The 19,425-nt window shown below is 31.7% G+C and overlaps 2 protein-coding genes across 2 annotated transcripts; both read right to left on the bottom strand.

The window, feature by feature from the left end:
* Nucleotides 1-1,088: 1,088 nt before the first annotated feature.
* LOC114165608 lies at nt 1,089-13,303 on the bottom strand. The gene is made up of 8 exons (XM_028050190.1): nt 12,965-13,303; nt 12,635-12,883; nt 11,858-12,562; nt 10,122-10,934; nt 8,380-8,814; nt 5,663-6,307; nt 5,006-5,376; nt 1,089-1,680 (listed from the first exon to the last, which is right to left on the bottom strand). The coding sequence occupies exons 1-8, from the start codon at nt 13,301-13,303 to the stop codon at nt 1,089-1,091; spliced, it is 4,149 nt and encodes a 1,382-aa protein (XP_027905991.1).
* A 982-nt stretch (nt 13,304-14,285) lies between these two features.
* LOC114165609 (disease resistance protein SUMM2-like) lies at nt 14,286-16,013 on the bottom strand. Its single transcript, XM_028050191.1, has one exon. The coding sequence runs from the start codon at nt 16,011-16,013 to the stop codon at nt 14,286-14,288; it is 1,728 nt and encodes a 575-aa protein (XP_027905992.1).
* Between the last annotated feature and the right edge of the window lie 3,412 nt (nt 16,014-19,425).

Below are 19,425 nucleotides of genomic sequence, written 5' to 3' on the forward strand. Positions count from 1 at the left end.
GTGCTTGCTATGTAGAAGAAAATGATTTAACAAAAAATTTAAATGGAAAGGGACTGTTTATGTTGGATAGAGTACCATATAAGAAATAACTATTAAAATAAAAATAGAAAGTGAAAAGAAGAAGAAAACGAATAATAAAAAATAATAAAATTTTGTTAAAGAAAAAAAATTATAATACCTTTCTTTTTAACTTTAAAGAAAAAAAAAGTGGCATTTTTTTTTCAGAATAGAAAAATTAATTATAAAAGAAACTTTAAAAGGAAAAACTATTTCTCTTCTTAATATTTTTGATAAATATTGCTGAGATAATGTATAGTTCTTTAATTACCAAATTAGATTCCGCTAATACCAGACTTCTTCCCATAGTTTACCAAGATTGTGGCAGGATGAACAAATGATACACGATAAAGTAGAATGGCGTGAGTGAGAATCTGTTGAATTGATCTGAGATGTTATTGATGAGTAATCAAATCTATTCTTTTAATTATTTATATAAAACATATACAACATATTACTGATGCTCCTACTATTCTTACGAACAATGAGAAGAAAAGAAAAAAAAAAAAATATATATATATATATATATATATATATATATATATATATATATATATATATATATATATATATATATATATATAAGAGCAGTCAAATTAAATTATTACTAACATTACTTACTAAAATTTTAAATTACTAAAAGAATTAATGTATAATTTAAACATTAAAATTTTTGGTAACTAAAATTTTAATAATTAATATTTGAAATCAATTTACAATTTAATTATGATGTTTTATTTATAATATAGACTATTTTAGATATCAATAAATTTTATTTTAAAAATTAGTATCTAAATTAATCATCTATAATGACTATTTATTTTTATTTTTAAAATTGATTACTGGTTAAATATTTGTCTGTATTGTTCCATTTGACTATTAGTTTTCAATATAGATCTTTCATTTTTAACCAAATCGTAATAGTTTTATCTTCTAAAAGTAAACTCTCCTGCCAAATCATATATAATAGTATGCAATGTTGAATTTGCAGACACTAATCCAATTATGATGCAAGAAAGGAGAAGAAAGTGCTAAAACAATGATACCTTCTCATGAGGGAGTTGATCTTGGGTAGGAGATTCCAGATGCTTATTGAGTGAGCAGTAATAAAAGTAGTTGAACTTTTGCAAACCACGTAATTTCAATGATTTGACATAGGGACAGGGAAGCGTAAGCTCTAGACTTGAATCTGTATTATCCTCTGCAACAATTGCCACCAATCTCTCACACTCTTCAATTACTAGTTCTTCAAGTTCAAGATCTTTGGCTACAGATGCTGGAAACACGCTTGTAAGCCTTTTACATCTCGTAACATGTACTTTTTTTAGATGTTGCATGCATAAAATTCCATGAGGAGGATCTGCGTTCCAAACAGCTTCCATAGGAGAAGTAATTAAAGTGTGTTGTGTTGAACATTTGACATCATCAAATATGACTTTGACAGAATCACAGTTTCGAACTTCCAATGTTTCCAATTTGGATAATAGGGGAAATAAATGGAAGGGTAGCACTGCATCCGACAAAAACGGACAGTCGTCCACAGTCAATGTCACCAACTCTCTGAAACAGAAGTTGGGTATAGGCAGTGAGCCACGCCATATCTCTCCTAGTTCTGGTTTACTTCTGTCGAGATCAAGCCATGATATCTTATACAAAAGAAGAAATAAAATATGAAATTAATTATTTATTTCAAGAATTAATAAAAATTGAAATTTGTTTACACTTAGGTTAAATATGAAATATTCCCTAATTCTTTAAGAATTATTTTTTATTAAAACAACTCAGTTGACTATATAATATCTAAAAGAATTTTTCTGAGTCTCAGCTTTTCTAATTTACATTACTTGACTTCAAAACCTTTCAAACATGTTAAGAATTGAGATTTATAATTTTTTTTTTATAAAATTTGGTTCAACCGATACCCTGTGTTTAAGACAGCGGCAGTTCAAATGTTTAAAAAAAAAAAAATAAAATAAACGTTACTTTTATAAATTCAAAAATATATAATTTATAATTATTTAAACAAATTTAATTTTTCCTTTCATCTCCAAAAATAATTTTTTATACATATATAAAATCGAGTTTTTGGTCGAGTGTTCTTAACCAACACAGTAAAACGACAATAATATTTTGAAACTAAGATATTAAAAAATAAAAAATTATTTAAAAGATTCAGAAGATTTCACCTCAAATTTAAAAAAAAAAATAAAAAAATCATTTTCCATCACATTTAATACCTTATCATTCCACCAATCCCATACATCCTCATTCATCACAAACACTTTATTATTTTTATTCTTTTATTCAACATTATTTAATTATAATACTTTTAAGAAACTTTCAAAATTTTCACCATAATTATTAATTAAAAATAAATAGTATAATTGTGAGTTTATATTAAACTTTAATTAGAAATTATAGAGAAAATTGTTATAATTAAAAACATTCATATATTCTTTTTTCTGTTACCTAGACTTGCAGTAGGGTACTCTTAGTAGTAAGAAAAGTATGAAGAGTGATACAATCATGACTAATATTATTTAGAAGAATCGTATAACAAGTCGTAGACTTGCAGTAGGGATTTGTTAATAGTTCAAGAAGTATGATTCATTTATGACTATTATTTAAAATAAATTAATGAATTATCATAATTTTGCAGCATGTTTAAACAAATGCCATAGATGTCTATACATAAATAAATAGCTTGTAAAATTTTCCCAAAGTGAATAAAGTGTGTAGTTTTCACTGTGTATTAAAAAAATAATTATTGTGGTTATAACATTTCATAGTTATTAAACATTATGGATTAATATAATTTTAATAATGAATTTAAATTAAAGATTATTATTTTACATTTCATAGTATGATTCAATATGATAATATTTTAATATGTTTTAACGAAAGCATATTTTATTAAAGATAATAAATTATTAGAATAGTATTTTTGAATAAAAATATATAGCCACTTTTCCACCACTTATAGTTTAGTTTTAAAAAACTTTTAACAACCTTGTGTATGTACTAAATTATATACAACCAACTATTCTTTCATAACTTCTTTTACGAAAACATAAATAAACGAATAAATATAAAAAAAAAATTCTTTCAGAGAAATATGATTCTTAAGATAATTATTTTATAAAAATAATAATTATAAAAATAATAATTTTACAGAATCATAAGATAATGTTAAATTAAAAATAAGCACATACCTTTCTCAGATATTTCTCCCACATAATTGAGTTGAGATCGGTTTCGAATGAGATAATCTCTCCCCGATCAACTGTTACTTTAGACAACTTGTCTACTTTCAGTGTACCTGGACATAAAGTTATCATCTCCTCACAAGATGATACTTTCAATTCCTCCAAGGATGGAAAACTTAAACACCCTTTATAGAAGCTTTTGAGCTCAGATAACCATTCAAGATTTAAACAACTGAGCTGAGGAAATATTATCTCATCCTCATCTGATTCCTCCTTACATACTATCTCTTCAATTGAATAACATTCTTTTATCTCCATTCTTTTCAGTTGACCCAAACTCTTGGCTGTTGAGGATGTCAACAAATATGATAAGCTATGACAACCTTCTACTTTCAAACATATCAGATTGGAGAAACACACTCCTTTTTTGCATGCTCCCAAGCTTTTTAAAGTCCCACATTTAATGACTTCAAAGCTTTCTAAGTTTCTGACAAGTGAATCAGTCCAAGAGTTCTCTCACTAGTGCATATTTGATATTTTACCTCGCCTTATAGGCTTCGGTTATGGCGGAACCGAAGCCTATAAGGAGGCGGTGGCAATTTTGCAATTTCAGCAACCTATATTGCTTCGGTTCTACAAACAACCGGTGCCGTAACCAGCTTTAGGCCTCGGTTCCTTAAGAACCGAAGCCTATTAGGCAGCCCAGAAACCCTAATTTAAAATTTTCATCAGCGCCGCCCCCTTTGGCCTCGGGTGGAATTGAACCGCTGCCAAAAACCGGTTTTCTGCCTCGGTTAAAAATTGAACCGAGGCCAAATAACCCTGCCCAGAAACCCTAATTTAAAATTTTCATCAGCGCCGCCCCCTTTGGCCTCGGGTGGAATTGAACCGCTGCCAAAAACCGGTTTTCTGCCTCGGTTAAAAATTGAACCGAGGCCAAATAACCCTGCCCAAAAACCCTAATTTAAAATTTTCATCAGCGCCGCCCCCTTTGGCCTCGGGTGGAATTGAAACGCTGCCAAAAACCGGTTTTCTGCCTCGGTTAAAAATTGAACCGAGGCCAAAAGGTTCATTAGGGTTCAAAAATCGCGAATCACTTTTTTTCCTCTTCTTCCTCGCGTGCGTGTTTTCTCTCTCAGCCACCCACCTCCACTGCTGCTGTTGCACTCCGACCACTCACAACTACTAGACGTTTGGCTCATTCGTGTTCTGGCTTGGCGAAGTGCGATTTGGGGCTCGCGAAGTGAGCATCAATTCGTTGTGTTACAGGTGCGTGGTAGATTGGGGTTGTGCGTGGATAGAGATCTGTCGTTGATGGTGGCGAGACGTGTAGGTGGCGGCAGCGTGAAGAAACTCGTCATTGCGAAGGAGGTGGTTTCGCGATTTGAAGGAGGAGACGCGATTTAGGGTTTGTGATTTGCTGCAGATGATTGATTTTTGTTTGCATTTATACAAGTGTGATGTTCACAGTTTTGTGTATGAAGAACATGGAGGTTCCATGGTGGTTACACGATTCAAAAATTGCTCTTACGATGAAGGAGAAGACTGTAGTGGCTACGAATCTTTCGTTTTGAGTTTCAGATCTAGCGGTGGTTGACGGAGTTGTGGTGTAACAATGGTGACTACCTAGGGTTTCTGGTGGAGAAGATGGGCAGAGAAGCACATATGGCCTCGGTTCTCAACAGAACCGAGGCAGAATATGGAGCTTCTGCTTCGGTTGAGACCCGAGGCAAAAAGCTAACCTTTTTGGCCTCGTCCTAATATGCCTCGGTTCTAGAACCGGGGCAAAATGACAAAAATAACCGCTGCCAAAAGTCCTTCCTGCACTAGTGTCTAACCCAATGGAAACCAGCTCTCCAAGAGACTCCAACCGTAATACTTTCAGCTGATGTAACACATTATTACCACTTTCACAACAGAACATCTCCTTGAGGGAACCATCACACACCACAAGTTTCTCTATATTTGGAAACCGTTCTAGTATTCCATATCCAAATAAATCCGAACTCAAGCACAGAGTAAGTGCTTTTATGTTGTCTAGGAGGTTTGGCTCAAATTCTCCTCGCAAAATCATATTTACTCCATTTTTCCCCAATGACAAGCACTTTAATAACTGAGAAAAAAACACAAGCAAAAGGAGATTATTTTATGATAACCAGAGATTCATCTCTTTTGTTTACAATCACATAAAGAACCTTTCATGCCGAAAGATTCTTAATAAAAGTTATAGTTGGTGACAAATTAACCACGCCTTGGCATTGTACGTGAAAGTTTCATATTTTAATTTTCACACTATTTCGTATTACTTATATATGGAACAATGACAAACAATTAAAGCTACAGATGATTCGATATTTAATTTACAGTCGAAGAGGAAGTCATAAAACAGTAGTACATACCTTTTCACTACCGACTTTATTCTCGGTATGTGATTCTAGATACAGTGAGCTGTAGTAAAAATACTTGAAGTTGGGCAAACCCTCAAGTTCCAATGATCTCACAAAGGGACATGTAAGCTCTAGCTTTGTTCTTGGATCTATATTATCCTCTCCATAAATAGTCCTCAATCCTTCGCAGTATTTCACTACTAGATTTTCAAGTTTAAGAAGATATTTGTCTTTTGACGCTGGAAACACACTTGTAAGGCCTTCACATACCTCAACACAAACTTCTTGTAAATGCTGCATGCTAAGAATTACATCAGGATCTTCATTCCAGACATTCGTCAGATTTGGCAGCTTTGATACAATTAATTTCTTCAGAGAAAGAGAAAAAGGAAGGGTTTGTCCCATATATGCCACCTCTCTGTCTTGTGTTGTACATTTGACATCAAAGATGGTTTTGACAGAATCCAAGTTTCGAACTTCCAACGTTTCCAGATTAGTTAAAAAAGGAAGTAAATTGAATGGTAGCAGTACATCTGATAAAACCTTGCAACCATCCAGAGTTAGAGATTCTAAGAGACCGAAGTAGGAGTTTGGAATGGACCGTGAGCCAAGACATATCTCTTGTATATCTCCCTCACTCAAATTTGTTGTACTCTCCTGCAAAAGAAATAAGATTTAGATATTCATTTTCATGACATCCAAATTATTTGAACTTTTAACTTTTGGGAATACATCTTTCATGAATATAAAAATGATTATAAAAAACATAAAAATAGGAAAAAAACAAGCAAATCATAATAATATATTAAAATAACAATGAGGAGTTACAAACTTAATATTATAGAAAGTAACATACTGTATAGAACAAAGGATATGTTGTTTTTATTGATCATCCGGTAACCTTGTTATGAAAATTTTTGAAGGGATAATTTCATTTCTAGGTGTGATGATAAGATTTGCAATAAAACTAAAGATGTTTAAAATGCATGATGTAGGAGAATGCTAACACCTAATTTTATTATAGGAATTTTGATAAGTGTCTAGAATATGTAAAATTTTCATACAAATTTCACACTTATCATAATTTAATTGATCATATTTTGTAAGTGACTAGAATATCTAAAATTTTCATACAAATTTGACACTTATCATACTTTAGTTAATCATATTTTGCAAGTGAAAAACTCCTTTTAGTCTATAATTATAGAGTGTGGTACTAAGAAGAAGAAAATAGAAAATTGATGATTCTTTTATGATTTTACAGCAATTTCTCAAAGAATTAAAAATAATGCAGCTGCGCCCAAAATTCATAGCTGAGCTCCAGTAAGGTGGTCAAGGAAGAATCCATAATGTCACTTTTGGTGCATTTATTTATGTGTAGGTGCTGTTAGAGTTGTGTTGCAATATTTTATGAGCAGCTGAACTCTTTTGTGTCTAAGTTTGATGTTATCAATTATTATTCTATGTACTTCTACTTCTTGGATATTTATTTATGTTTTCATTCAATAGTTTGTGATTCGATTTATGCTTAATATGAATTGACAACTCATCTATTTAACTGGTTTGGATGAAGCTAAAAGACTGGTCTCAATGGTCCAATCAAATTATCACACTCTTGCTAGAGACTTCCACAAAATCTAGAGGGTGTGCCGGAGGAGAGATTCTTGCACAATAAAGTAAGGATTCATTCAATCAAGAGTGGAGAAATCACATTGGGTTTGAAGTTTTTAGGTTCTAGGCTACAAACATGGGCCTAGACCTACATAGAAAGAGTACTCCTAAAACATTAAATAATTTGCATTTTAAGTAGACAAAACAGTAGTGGTGTAGTAGAAGAAAATGAGATGAAATCTAATCATAGTCTTTATTCCACTCAATCTATATAATTATTATTATCTATATTTACATGTACTCTTTATCAAAATCCAGAAAACCCAAAAAGTAATTATCAATATACTTTCTAAATCCCGATGGATACGATAACTTTCCTTTGACTGTTTGAGTTGGTTCACTTACCAGTAAGTCACATAGGTGGATTACTCTTTCAAAACTTTTAAAACCCTTTTAAAATATTTTTGTAGATATATTATCTAATAATTAATATTTACATATTATATGATACCTTAAAATTAAGTTATATAATAAACTTTTCAATAATATTAAAATTTTATTTAATTGATATAATTAGTAAAAATATAATTCGGATCTATTAACTCTACATTTTATGAAACATTATAAAATATATAATTTGCCTGAGTTTATATAAGAATAAACGGATTCTGTCCATATATATTAATCATATATTTAGTTTTTCGTTTATTGATGAGTGAAAGCATCAAATTGGATAATGACCAAAGCATATATCTCTGTTTATGTATTCTCATTCTTATATACTATTTACCGAGTGTGTTCACTCTTACCTTATGATTATTAAAAAATAAAAAAGTTATTAAATTTAAAAAAGAAAAATTTAAAATTTAAAGGTTAAAATTGGTAATAAAATGTAGATACCAAAAAAACGGTTACCAAAAATAATATCTTTTATATATTGTTATATATGTTTATCATATTGACACTGTTATTTAGATAATTTTTTTTTTTTGTTCTTCTAAGGTATTAATATATAGAAATATAGATTTTATAAAAGAAATGAATAAGAGTAAGAGTAGACAGTGTGCATAAGCACAAATATATATAAAGTAATTTTGAGTGGTGTGGGAATGAATGACCTGTTGTTTGGAGCAGTGGATAGAGTATTCGAGGGATGGCAATTGGTACAGCTTCAATGTGGTGAGAGGAGGAAACGCAGAGTGTTGTGTTGGTCCTTCTCCAACCTTTTCATCCTTCCCAAATATCTCTCTCAATTCCTTACAATCTCTTACCTCAAGCACTTGAAGTCTGGTGAGATCTCTGGTGGCCAAGGATGCTGGAAACAAACTTTTAAGACGCTCACAATCATCAACACACACTTCCTCTAGCGCTTGAAGGCCCATAATTCCCTCCAGATCCTTCTCCCATACATGCTCCAGTTTTGGTAGACCCAATAAAGACAGTGTTTTCAGACGGAATATTGGGGAAGGTTTTGTTATCACCCTGTTCTCATCATTCATATTAAATATCACCTCTGCATTACTGCAACTCCATACTCGTAACACTTCCAAATTCTGAAAGCAAGAAAGCAGATGAGATGGAATTACATGCTTTATATGACATCCCCATACTGTCAAGATTTTCAAATATCCAAAGCTGTTTTGGTGCACCCAACGACTGGCTTGCCATAGTTGCTCCATAATAAATTTATCAAGCTCTAGATCCTCAGTATATGCGAAACTGAGCTGTAAATCAGACAAATTATTAAATTACTTCTCTACCTTTCAAATATAACCATACTTTTTTTATCCCCCACAAACTTAAACAAAAAACAAAATTACATTTTTCAACTTAAAAACTTTTATACTATAGCCCTCACTTTAATAATTTATTTTTAAATTATCACTTGAAAATAACTAAAAATATATGTTTTCATTCATAATATATTTTTTAGTACTAATAACAGTAGCAATGGTATATAAATTAAAATTATCAAATTACTATGTAAATATTTTGTTGATTTTAATTAAATTTAATATACTCATTACTCTAAAATAACTATTAATATGAAATAAAATAAATAGTAATACTATTTTTCTTTTATATTTGTAGACAAGTATAATGTAATACTACAAATTTACTAAAATAGTTATATATCCAAGAATAAGTTTATTTATTTAAAAGTACTCATAGCGATAACAATGAAAATATATATAATTAAAGTTATTAAAAGTGTTATATTACAATTATTTTTAGAATTTTTTAATTGTTTTAAATTTAAAATTAAAATTACTAACTAATTAATTAGCGTGCCAAGTTGTGTTACTTTAATTTAAACAACATAAATTTTAATGTATAAAATCTATTAATTTATACTTATAATGAAGATTTTTTTTGTGTCACTTTTTTAACTTTTATCTTTAAAATTATTGTTTTATTTAAATTAACTATTTTTTTTATTTTTTAAACATTTTTTATTTAATTAATTTTTTAAATTAAATAAATAAAAATCATCTATTAAATAAATAAAAATATTTATAAATAAATTATAAAAAGAAATATTTATTTTTATAATTATAACTTTTTTTTTATTTTATTACAAGAAGGAACACTATTTTCACTAGTTAATTATAATGGAAATTTTGTAACCGTGTTGTGTGAAAATCTTAAAACAAAAAACAGATCTAATTTAATAAATAGATAAAAGGACTTAAAAAACATAATTAAAAAAAAAAAAGAAAAAACTCAACGTACTTCCGTTCAGAACTTTATTGGAAAAAACATGTATTTGTAATATCCAATCATATTTTTTTATTTTTTTTTCCATATAAGAAAAGTTCATAAAATTAGGAGAAATAGTATTAAATAAATGAAAAAGTACCTTATGGTCGAAAATTTCTTGTATGGTGTCATTCAAGTCACCTTCCCACTGCCATTTGGCTTTTTTATCTCCCTCCACACCAAATACATCTTTCAACTTTGGTGCTATTAATCCTCTTTCACTGAATTTCTCCATTTTCGGACAAGTTCTTACTATCAATATTTCCAGTAATGGAAACTCGAATTCACAGTTCTTGTAACTGCAAAAACTTGTCATGTTCATTAGCCCCACAAGTTCTATAGAAATCAATTTGCTGAATACAATTTTGATCCCTTTGCCTTCTTCACTTCCGTCGTTGCTTACTATTTGCTCTACTCGACCACAGTCGATTACCTTCATGGTCTTAAGTTGAACCATGGTTTTGGCCGTGGAGGATGCCACTAAATTCTTTAATCCATCACATTTCTTCAGTTTCAAACATGTCAAGTAACTCAACGATACAGAGGAAGGACCTAAATTGCACAAATTGTTGCAATCTTTTAATTTCAAAAGCTCTAGCCTCTCTAGAACTTGGTCTCGTTCAAATCCTAGATCCTTTAACTTTGAGGAACAAATAAGCAATTGCTTCAACTGTAATACAACTCTCAATCTGTCATGCTGCCCAATGTTTGTACTTTGCAACGATTCAGAATATGAAGAAGTCAATTTTAACTTTTCTAGATTTGGCATTTTGTACAAAAACGGGTACAAAAGATCTGGGCGGTGGACTGAATTCAAGATAATAAGCTCTTTTAATTTCTGCATTTTGTACTTGGATAACCAATTTTGAGCTTCTTCGAAGTCAATTTCCATGTATTCCAACTTGGGGAACACCTAAACAATAAAAGTAAACAGTAAGTAGAATGAATTAAATGTCTCCAGCACACCGCTTCAAATTTCTTTGATTTTACCCTCTTTTTTTTTTGTTTGATTTTTGTAGTTTGCATTGAATTGTAACTCTTTATGATCAGAATTGTGTATGGTTTTTGTTTTCGTTTGGTTGTTTGTCCTTTAAAAAACTTAAATCATGAATTAAAATAGGAACTTCATTTTCAGAATTTCATTTAATTATATTAATGTCGTGGACGTATTAATGTAAGATTTTAAAAGAAAAAAAAATTGTGAGTTTAGAAATCCCAAAGGTTGTTCCTGTGTGTAGAAAATAAAACAGTATTACTTAAACCTCGTTTTTAATTATGTTATAGTTTTCTTTGAAGATATGTTTAAAACATTTTTTATAAACCATTCAGAATTTCAATTTATATTAATTAAAAACTAAGGTTGGAGAGTCAAATCAATTATGTGTGCATATATATATGTAATAATTATTGACTTAAAATGTAATAGGCTTCAATAAAAAAATATTATATAGGAAACACTTGTGTAAATATATAGATTTGACAATAAAGCCTTTAGTACCAATCAAATATTTTTAATAACACTAAAAATGAAAACTTTAATGAAAATAATAACAATAATAATATGAATAAAATTTAACAATGAAAATAAAGTAGCATTCCTTTATTTCTTTTTAAAACTAAACAATCCTAAAATTTAATTTTTAACTTAATTTATCTTTTATTTTACTCAACCATACACAATCATTAATTTTATTTTGGTTCTCGTATATTTTCTTTTGTTTCTAATTTTTTACATTTTTTTTCATTATATTTCTTTTATTCTCTATTAGGCATATCGTAAAAGTTTGATTGAACTTTTTGGTTTTGAAACTCTGATAAAGATGGAATATTGCTTACCGCTTCAGCCGAGAAAACAAACTTTTCATCAGTTGTTTCTTGTAGAACTGTTTTAAGCTTCATACACTTGCCCATACTCAATTCCTTCAACTTTGGACACTTTATTGGATGTCTCCCCTTGTAGAATTGCTTCATGTTTGGAAGTTCGTACAATCTCACAAATGTTAGTTCAGGAAACTCTAATGGATCATTATCAGCTTCTGATGTATCTTTATTTGAAACAATTTCCATCATCCTCTCACAATACAATACTGACATGCGTTCAAGCTTTGATACATCTTTTGCCACAGAAGCCGGAAACAAATTCCTCAGTTCATCACAATAACTTACATCTATAGTCCGAAGTTTTTTAAAGTTGAGAATTCCATCTGGATCGTTGCTCCACAATTCCTTCAACTTTGGGAGTTCTTCTAGAAGAATAACTTGCAAATTTGTGTCTATCCCACCAGATGCATCTATTTCTTGAGAATCATTGATTTCAAAAATCTCTTTCACAGATTTGCACTTAGAAATTTGCAAGTTAATCAAGCTTTCAAACCATCCTTCCATGTGACTCGGAAAAATCTTGTCCAATTCATCGCATTCTTCAATCCTTACGGAAATGAGACTAGAAAAGGAATCAATACCCACTTCAGTTTGCCACATATCTGTTAACCTCTTCATTTTGCTAAGGTGGATTTCCTCCAGCTTAGGGAAGACACAAACCTTCATTTTAATGAAAACAAACAATTATTTCATATAAAAGATAAACAAAAATGTATTTATACCAATACATACCTTGTTTGCAGTAATTCCTTCAATCTCAAAAATATTTTCCATAATAAGACACCCACTCATGACGAGGCTTTTCAACTTCTTCAAACTACTAGCCATAGGTAATGAACATAGATGTGTCAATTTATCACAATCTTTCACAACTAACTTTATCAAGTTTTGAAAGTAGAAACTTGACAAGTGTTGGTCGCTCCATATCTTATGGATGTTGAGTGAGGATAAATTCAAGTTCTCTAAGTTTGGAACTTCAACCTGTAAACACATACACAATTAATATGTTTACAACAAATGAGCTAATTATTTAAATAGTATGAAAATTATGTAATGTCATACTAGTTCACCAAAAAGAGGAGGTGCATTGTCACTGTGGCCATCTTGTTCAGTAAAAATTTCTGTGTGACCCCTATTTGTAGTTTGAGCCTCTGTCGAATGTGGCCAGCAAGATCTCTCCACTTTGGTATAAAAACAAGTAAATGATGGTAATGATTGGAGTGTCAAAGTTCGTAATTTGAGAAACTCAACCTTACCATAATCCTGTGGTATTTGAAGGATCTCCTTTAAAGATTCACATTCACAATCCTTAACACAATCCGGTGGTATTTGAAGGATCTCCTTTAAGGATTCACATTCACAAACCTCAATCATTTCTAAACTAGCAAGAAATTTCTTCATGTTAGAATTACATTTAAAAATCTCACTTGTTCCTGTGCTAGTAGAAATTTTAATTGGGTAGAAGGAGAAGAGATTTTCCAATCGGCAACACATCTCAACCTTGATGGTTTTTAATTTGGCAAATGATTCAAGTGTAATTGGACCGCGACATATCATCTTTAAGTTCATCATGTTGCAGAGGCATAGAGATTCCAAATTGGAAAAAATGTTCACACAATAAGACAAATCTGTTGAATTGAAATATTCGACATCATTGTTATTTATGATGGATAAGTGATTCAAATTCTGAAATCTGTCTATGTTCAACTCATTAACAACATTTTGAACACATACATTTCCCAAGAACAAACTTTGTGATGTTTTAAACAACAATTTTATGCCTTGATGGGAGTGAACATCAGTGTCGTCCTTTAGCTGCAATGCCAATACTTTGAGTTCTTCATATTTATTGGGCATCCTAAATTCTCCAACAGAAAACCTTTCAAAGTCCCCAATTTCAATCTTGTAATCTTTTAACCTGTCAAAGAATAAGTGATTGGGCAAAATTGAAACACATGGGATGCTTAAGTCCACCACTTTTAACTGATGCAAATTCTTTAGCTCAGAAAGAAATGAATTATGACCTTTGTTTTCCCCTTTTTCCACCAACATTTTGATCAAGCTTTTTCTTATATACAACTCTTCCAAACACCTCAAATTAGAAAAAAGATCAGGTGGAATAATCTTCAGTTTGAAACAATCGCTGATGTCTAGCATTCGCAACTTATCCAAGTATCGTAGCTCAACTGGCAAATTTTTAAGTTGAGATCCAGAGAAACTGAGAATTCTTAATTTTTTAAACTTTCTCAGTACCGATAAATTGCAATCCAAAGTGCACCGCTCCAAACAAAGCATTCTGAGGTTCAATAGGTCTTTAATTGAATATGGTAAGCTTGACAGATGAAAACCAGTCAATATTAAAACTAACAAGTTTTTCATGCTGTTAAAAAATCTCAGGTATTTCCAAAGATGGATCATTAGTTTCTATTTGCAAAAATTGAAGTTGAGGACAATTTATGACTTGAGGAAACCCATCTGTAATGTAACTATTGCATATAGAAATAGAAATGCATTTTTCAAGATCGGGCCAATAATCTAGTTTTCCATCTCTCAAAGCAAAAACATTGTGATCCATGAGTGCATTACTTAAAGCATCATCTCGAACCATACGAGAAATATGGAAATGAATATTAGAATTTTCGTACGACACCAAACTCAAGTTTTTCAGCTCTTGGAGCGATTCATTTATCTTTTCTCGAGCTACACTAAGGGAAGAAACCCCTTCAAGTATACCTAATCCAAAGCAATATTTCACCAAGTCATTAACTAGGGGTAGGTGGCCCATTTGAGCACAAAGCAAGTAAATGAACTTGAGTTCCTTACTTTTTGGAAGGTCATATTTTTTCTTATTAGGAGTCTCCAAAGACTTTTGCCATTCAACCAGACCTTGCCTTTTAAATTTTTCCAGTGTAGGTTCGCTTTCTGACTCACTCCAATTTTTAAATGCCTCTGCAAATGTAACTATTGTAATGGGCAGCCCTGTACAATAGTTCTGGATTTCTTCTTTTGGCATAGACATTTTATCACCTCCTCCGGTCACCTTCTCAAACAACTGCAAGGCTTCATTTTCATCTATTTCCTTTAAATTGAAAGTTGGCCCAACATCACAAGGAAATACTTTCTTATTACGTGAAGAAAGCAAAACTTTGCATCCCTTGTAATCACCAAGAAAATTTCCTTTTTTTAGCATCTTTTCATCAGTACCTCGTGTGTCGCTCGCTGTATCCTGTGTCCGATCAGGACCCTGTTTACTTGACATTATGCTTAACTCATTCTTCTTTCTTAAGCCATAATCATCATCAACCGGAATCCCTAACCTATTCAAGTCTAATCTTTCATGAAGGTTATCCAAGATTATAAGGATGCTCACATTTTCTACTTTTAACCACCTCCTTAGGTAATCAGCTCTTACATTTTCACTTTCCCCTGCTAATGGCAAACCTAACACGTATGCAATATCTTCCTGAATTTTGAGTGGATTGGGATTTTCAGTTACATCTATTTCAGCAACCAAAAATCCCTCATCTTTAGCTTTTCTAACAATTTCTTTTATTAAAGTGCTCTTACCCATCCCCTGTGCTCCAAGGAGTCCAACAATTTTGATATTGGGATCTTTAAGTTTTGTCATAAAGTCTTCCACAATGAATTTTCTACTATCAAATTCAATGTAGCCAGGATTAGGGCGGTCAAAAGATGTTACTTTATCTGCATGGGAAACTTGGTCATCCTTGGGGCACTCATCTTTTAGTCTCAAAGCCTCCATTTCCATCTTCTTTGCTTGTCTACCCAGTTTGTGCCTTTGGTAAGGAAATAAATAATAGAAACCCCTTGTCTTCTTGTGACCTGCATTATTCCTGTACTTCTCAACCCTACTCTCAAATTCACCCACTTCCCCAAACCATTCTTCAACCCTGTCTTCAACAATGTCACCCTTTCTTTTAGCTTTATCACGTTTACCATCTAACCTCTGTTTTTCTTCTCCAAGGCGCTTAACTCTCTTATTTAGTTCCTCAAAATTTTTCGTGTAAGAGAAAATGTAGGTCACGTGCTTAACACTCTTACCCCAAACAAAATTAATTATTGGATCAAGTGGTTTCGACAAAACATCCATGCTTCGATCTTCTTTTTCTTGTACCCTCTACGACTACATCTCTTTCACAATAAAACATAAAGTGGAAACAGATCAGTCAAGTGATGATTACTAAAGAAAAGTAAAATATACTTTATTAAATATTTTGCTTATATTCAATCAAGCAACCAAGGTTTACACAACATAAATGCATATGAAATTCTTTTTCAATTCTTCTAACTCAGCACTTAAATTCCTCACAACTTAAATATAGAATGAATAACGATGTCCCTAATTCTAGCACGCAAATGTTATTATTGCCTAATAACAGGTTTCAAATGGAAACAAAATCACGAGGATGTTGTATAATTTGTGACAAAGGCAATGAAGATCAGGTTCATCCATCTTCCTACACTTTCATACACATTGACAAACGTAAAAAACTTTTGATGTAGTTTTACAGGAAAGATTCTAGATTGACTCATCCAAAATGTTTATGAATGTTATAATCCGGAAGTTAACAAATTATGTGTTGTGTTTCAAATTACCTGAAATTATTTTTCATAATGTGGTTCAATTAATTAAATTGTGTAATTCAGAATATATATTTTAAGTAATATGTTTTCAAATTTTACAATTCGAAGTTAATTTTTTCTTTAAAGTTCTGGGCGGTGGACTGAATTCAAGATAATAGGCTCTTTTAATTTCTGCATTTTGTACTTGGATAACCAATTTTGAGCTTCTTCGAAGTCAATTTCCATGTATTCCAACTTGGGGAACACCTAAACAATAAAAGTAAACAGTAAGTAGAATGAATTAAATGTCTCCAGCACACCGCTTCAAATTTCTTTGATTTTACCCTTTTTTTTTTGTTTGATTTTTTGTAGTTTGCATTGAATTGTAACTCTTTATGATCAGAATTGTGTATGGTTTTTGTTTTCGTTTGGTTGTTTGTCCTTTAAAAAACTTAAATCATGAATTAAAATAGGAACTTCATTTTCAGAATTTCATTTAATTATATTAATGTCGTGGACGTATTAATGTAAGATTTTAAAAGAAAAAAAATGTGAGTTTAGAAATCCCAAAGGTTGTTCCAGTGTGTAGAAAATAAAACAGTATTACTTAAACCTCGTTTTTAATTATGTTATAGTTTTCTCTGAAGATATGTTTAAAACATTTTTTATAAACCATTCAGAATTTCAATTTATACTAATTAAAAACTAAGGTTGGATAGTCAAATCAATTATGTGTGCATATATATATATATATATATATATATATATATATATATATATATATATAATAATTATTGACTTAAAATGTAATATGCTTCAATAAAAAATATTATATAGGAAACACTTGTGTAAATATATAGATTTGACAATAAAGCCTTTACTACAAATCAAATATTTTTAATAACACTAAAAATGAAAACTTTGTTGAAAATAATAACAATAATATGAATAAAATTTAACAATGAAAATAAAGTAGCATTCCTTTATTTCTTTTTAAAACTTAACAATGAAAATTTATCTTTTATTTTACTTAACCATACACAATCATTAATTTTATTTTGGTTCTCATATATTTTCTTTTGTTTCTAATTTTTTACATTTTTTTATTATATTTATTTTATTCTTTATCAGGCATATCATAAAAGTTAGATTAAACTTTTTGGGTCTGAAACTCTGATAAAATCATGCTTACCGCTTCAGCTGAGAAAACAAACTTTTCATCACTTGTTTCTTGTAGAAATGTTTTAAGCTTCATACACTTGCCCATACTCAATTCCTTCAACTTTGGACACTTTATTGGATGTCTCCCCTTGTAGAATTGCTTCATGTTTGCAAGTTCGTACAATCTCACAAATGTTAGTTCAGGAAACTCTAATGGATCATTATCAGCTTCTGATGTATCTTTATTTGAAACAATTTCCATCATCCTCTCACAATACAATACTGACATGCGTTCAAGCTTTGATACATCTTTTGCCACAGAAGCCGGAAACAAATTCCTCAGTTCATCACAATAACTTACATCTATAGTCCGAAGTTTTTTAAAGTTGAGAATTCCATCTGGATCTTTGCTCCACAATTCCTTCAACTTCGGCAGGTTTTCAAGAAGAATAACCTGAAGATTTGTGTCTATCCCACTAGATACATCTATTTCTTCAGAATCACTAACTTCAAAAATCACTTTCACGGACTTGCACTTAGAAACTTTCAAGTTAATCAAGCTTTCAAACCATCCTTCCATGTGACTCGGAAAAATCATGTCCAATTGATCGCATTCTTCAATGCTTACGGAAATGAGACTAGAAAAGGAATCAATACCCACTTCAGTTTGCCACATATCTGTTAACCTCTTCATTTTGCTAAGGTGGATTTCCTCCAGCTTAGGGAAGACACAAACCTTCATTTTAATGACACTACAAGAAAACTGTTTATTTCCGACGGATAAATTTCGACGGATATAAATCCGTCGGTAATTTATTTTTTCCGACGGATTTACCGACGGTTATACTTTGCGAACATTACCGACGGACTAATCCGTCGGTAGCATGTATTTTAAAATTTTTTATTTATTTACCGACGGATCGATCCGTCGGTAAGTTTCCCAGAGACTGTGCACTAATTTACCGACGGAACTTAATCCTTTACCGACCGATCATTTCCTTCGGTAATTTCCTCACTGAAATTAAAATCGAATTTCGCTCTTCCCCCAATTCAGTTTCCCTGAAAACGCAAAGACGAAGGCGAAGGTGCAGAGAGACGAAGGTGCAGACCAGCGTGGTGGCGCGAGCGACGTCCAAGGTTTTCCGATTCAAGGTTCTTCCCCGTGCCGGCGCGACATTGCAACAGTGAGTGTGCCCTAGCCTTGCCGTGACGTTCGTGGGTGCGGCGCAATCAACGGCAGGGAGCTCCGTCCGCGTTCTCCGTCGAGGTCACCGGCGTAGTGGAGTGGTGTGGTGCAGAGCAACCCGTTTTCCGATTGGACTTCACCGGTGCCACGCTGCCACCGTGAGCATGCCCTGAGCCGTCCTTTGATTCACGATCTCCGTCAGCGTTCTCCGTCGAAGTCACTGGCGTAGTGGTAATTGACACTCTTCCTTTGATTTCTTTATGTCTCTGCATATTCTCATTGTCGTTATGTAATTGGTAAGGATTTTTTGGGGCACCACCGTGGTTGAAGCTTTGGATTGGGGGAGGCAGCTGCTATCAAATTTTTGGGTGCTTAAGCGCGAGTCTGAGCCATTGCAGGTATGAGCTTTTTCTCTTTCTCTCTGAAGCGATAATTGATTGACGTTATTTTTTGTTTGTATGTTAATTTGATTATGTGTTTGAGCTAGTAGGCAGAGATGTGGTGTATTTTTTGTTTGTACGTTAATTTGATTATGTGTTTGAGTTGGTAGGCAGAGATGTGGTGGGGAGCAGAGTGTAAAGTGTGTGTTGAT

Source organism: Vigna unguiculata, chromosome 10 (assembly GCF_004118075.2).
Source record: "Vigna unguiculata cultivar IT97K-499-35 chromosome 10, ASM411807v1, whole genome shotgun sequence".
NCBI classification, from domain to species: domain Eukaryota; kingdom Viridiplantae; phylum Streptophyta; class Magnoliopsida; order Fabales; family Fabaceae; genus Vigna; species Vigna unguiculata.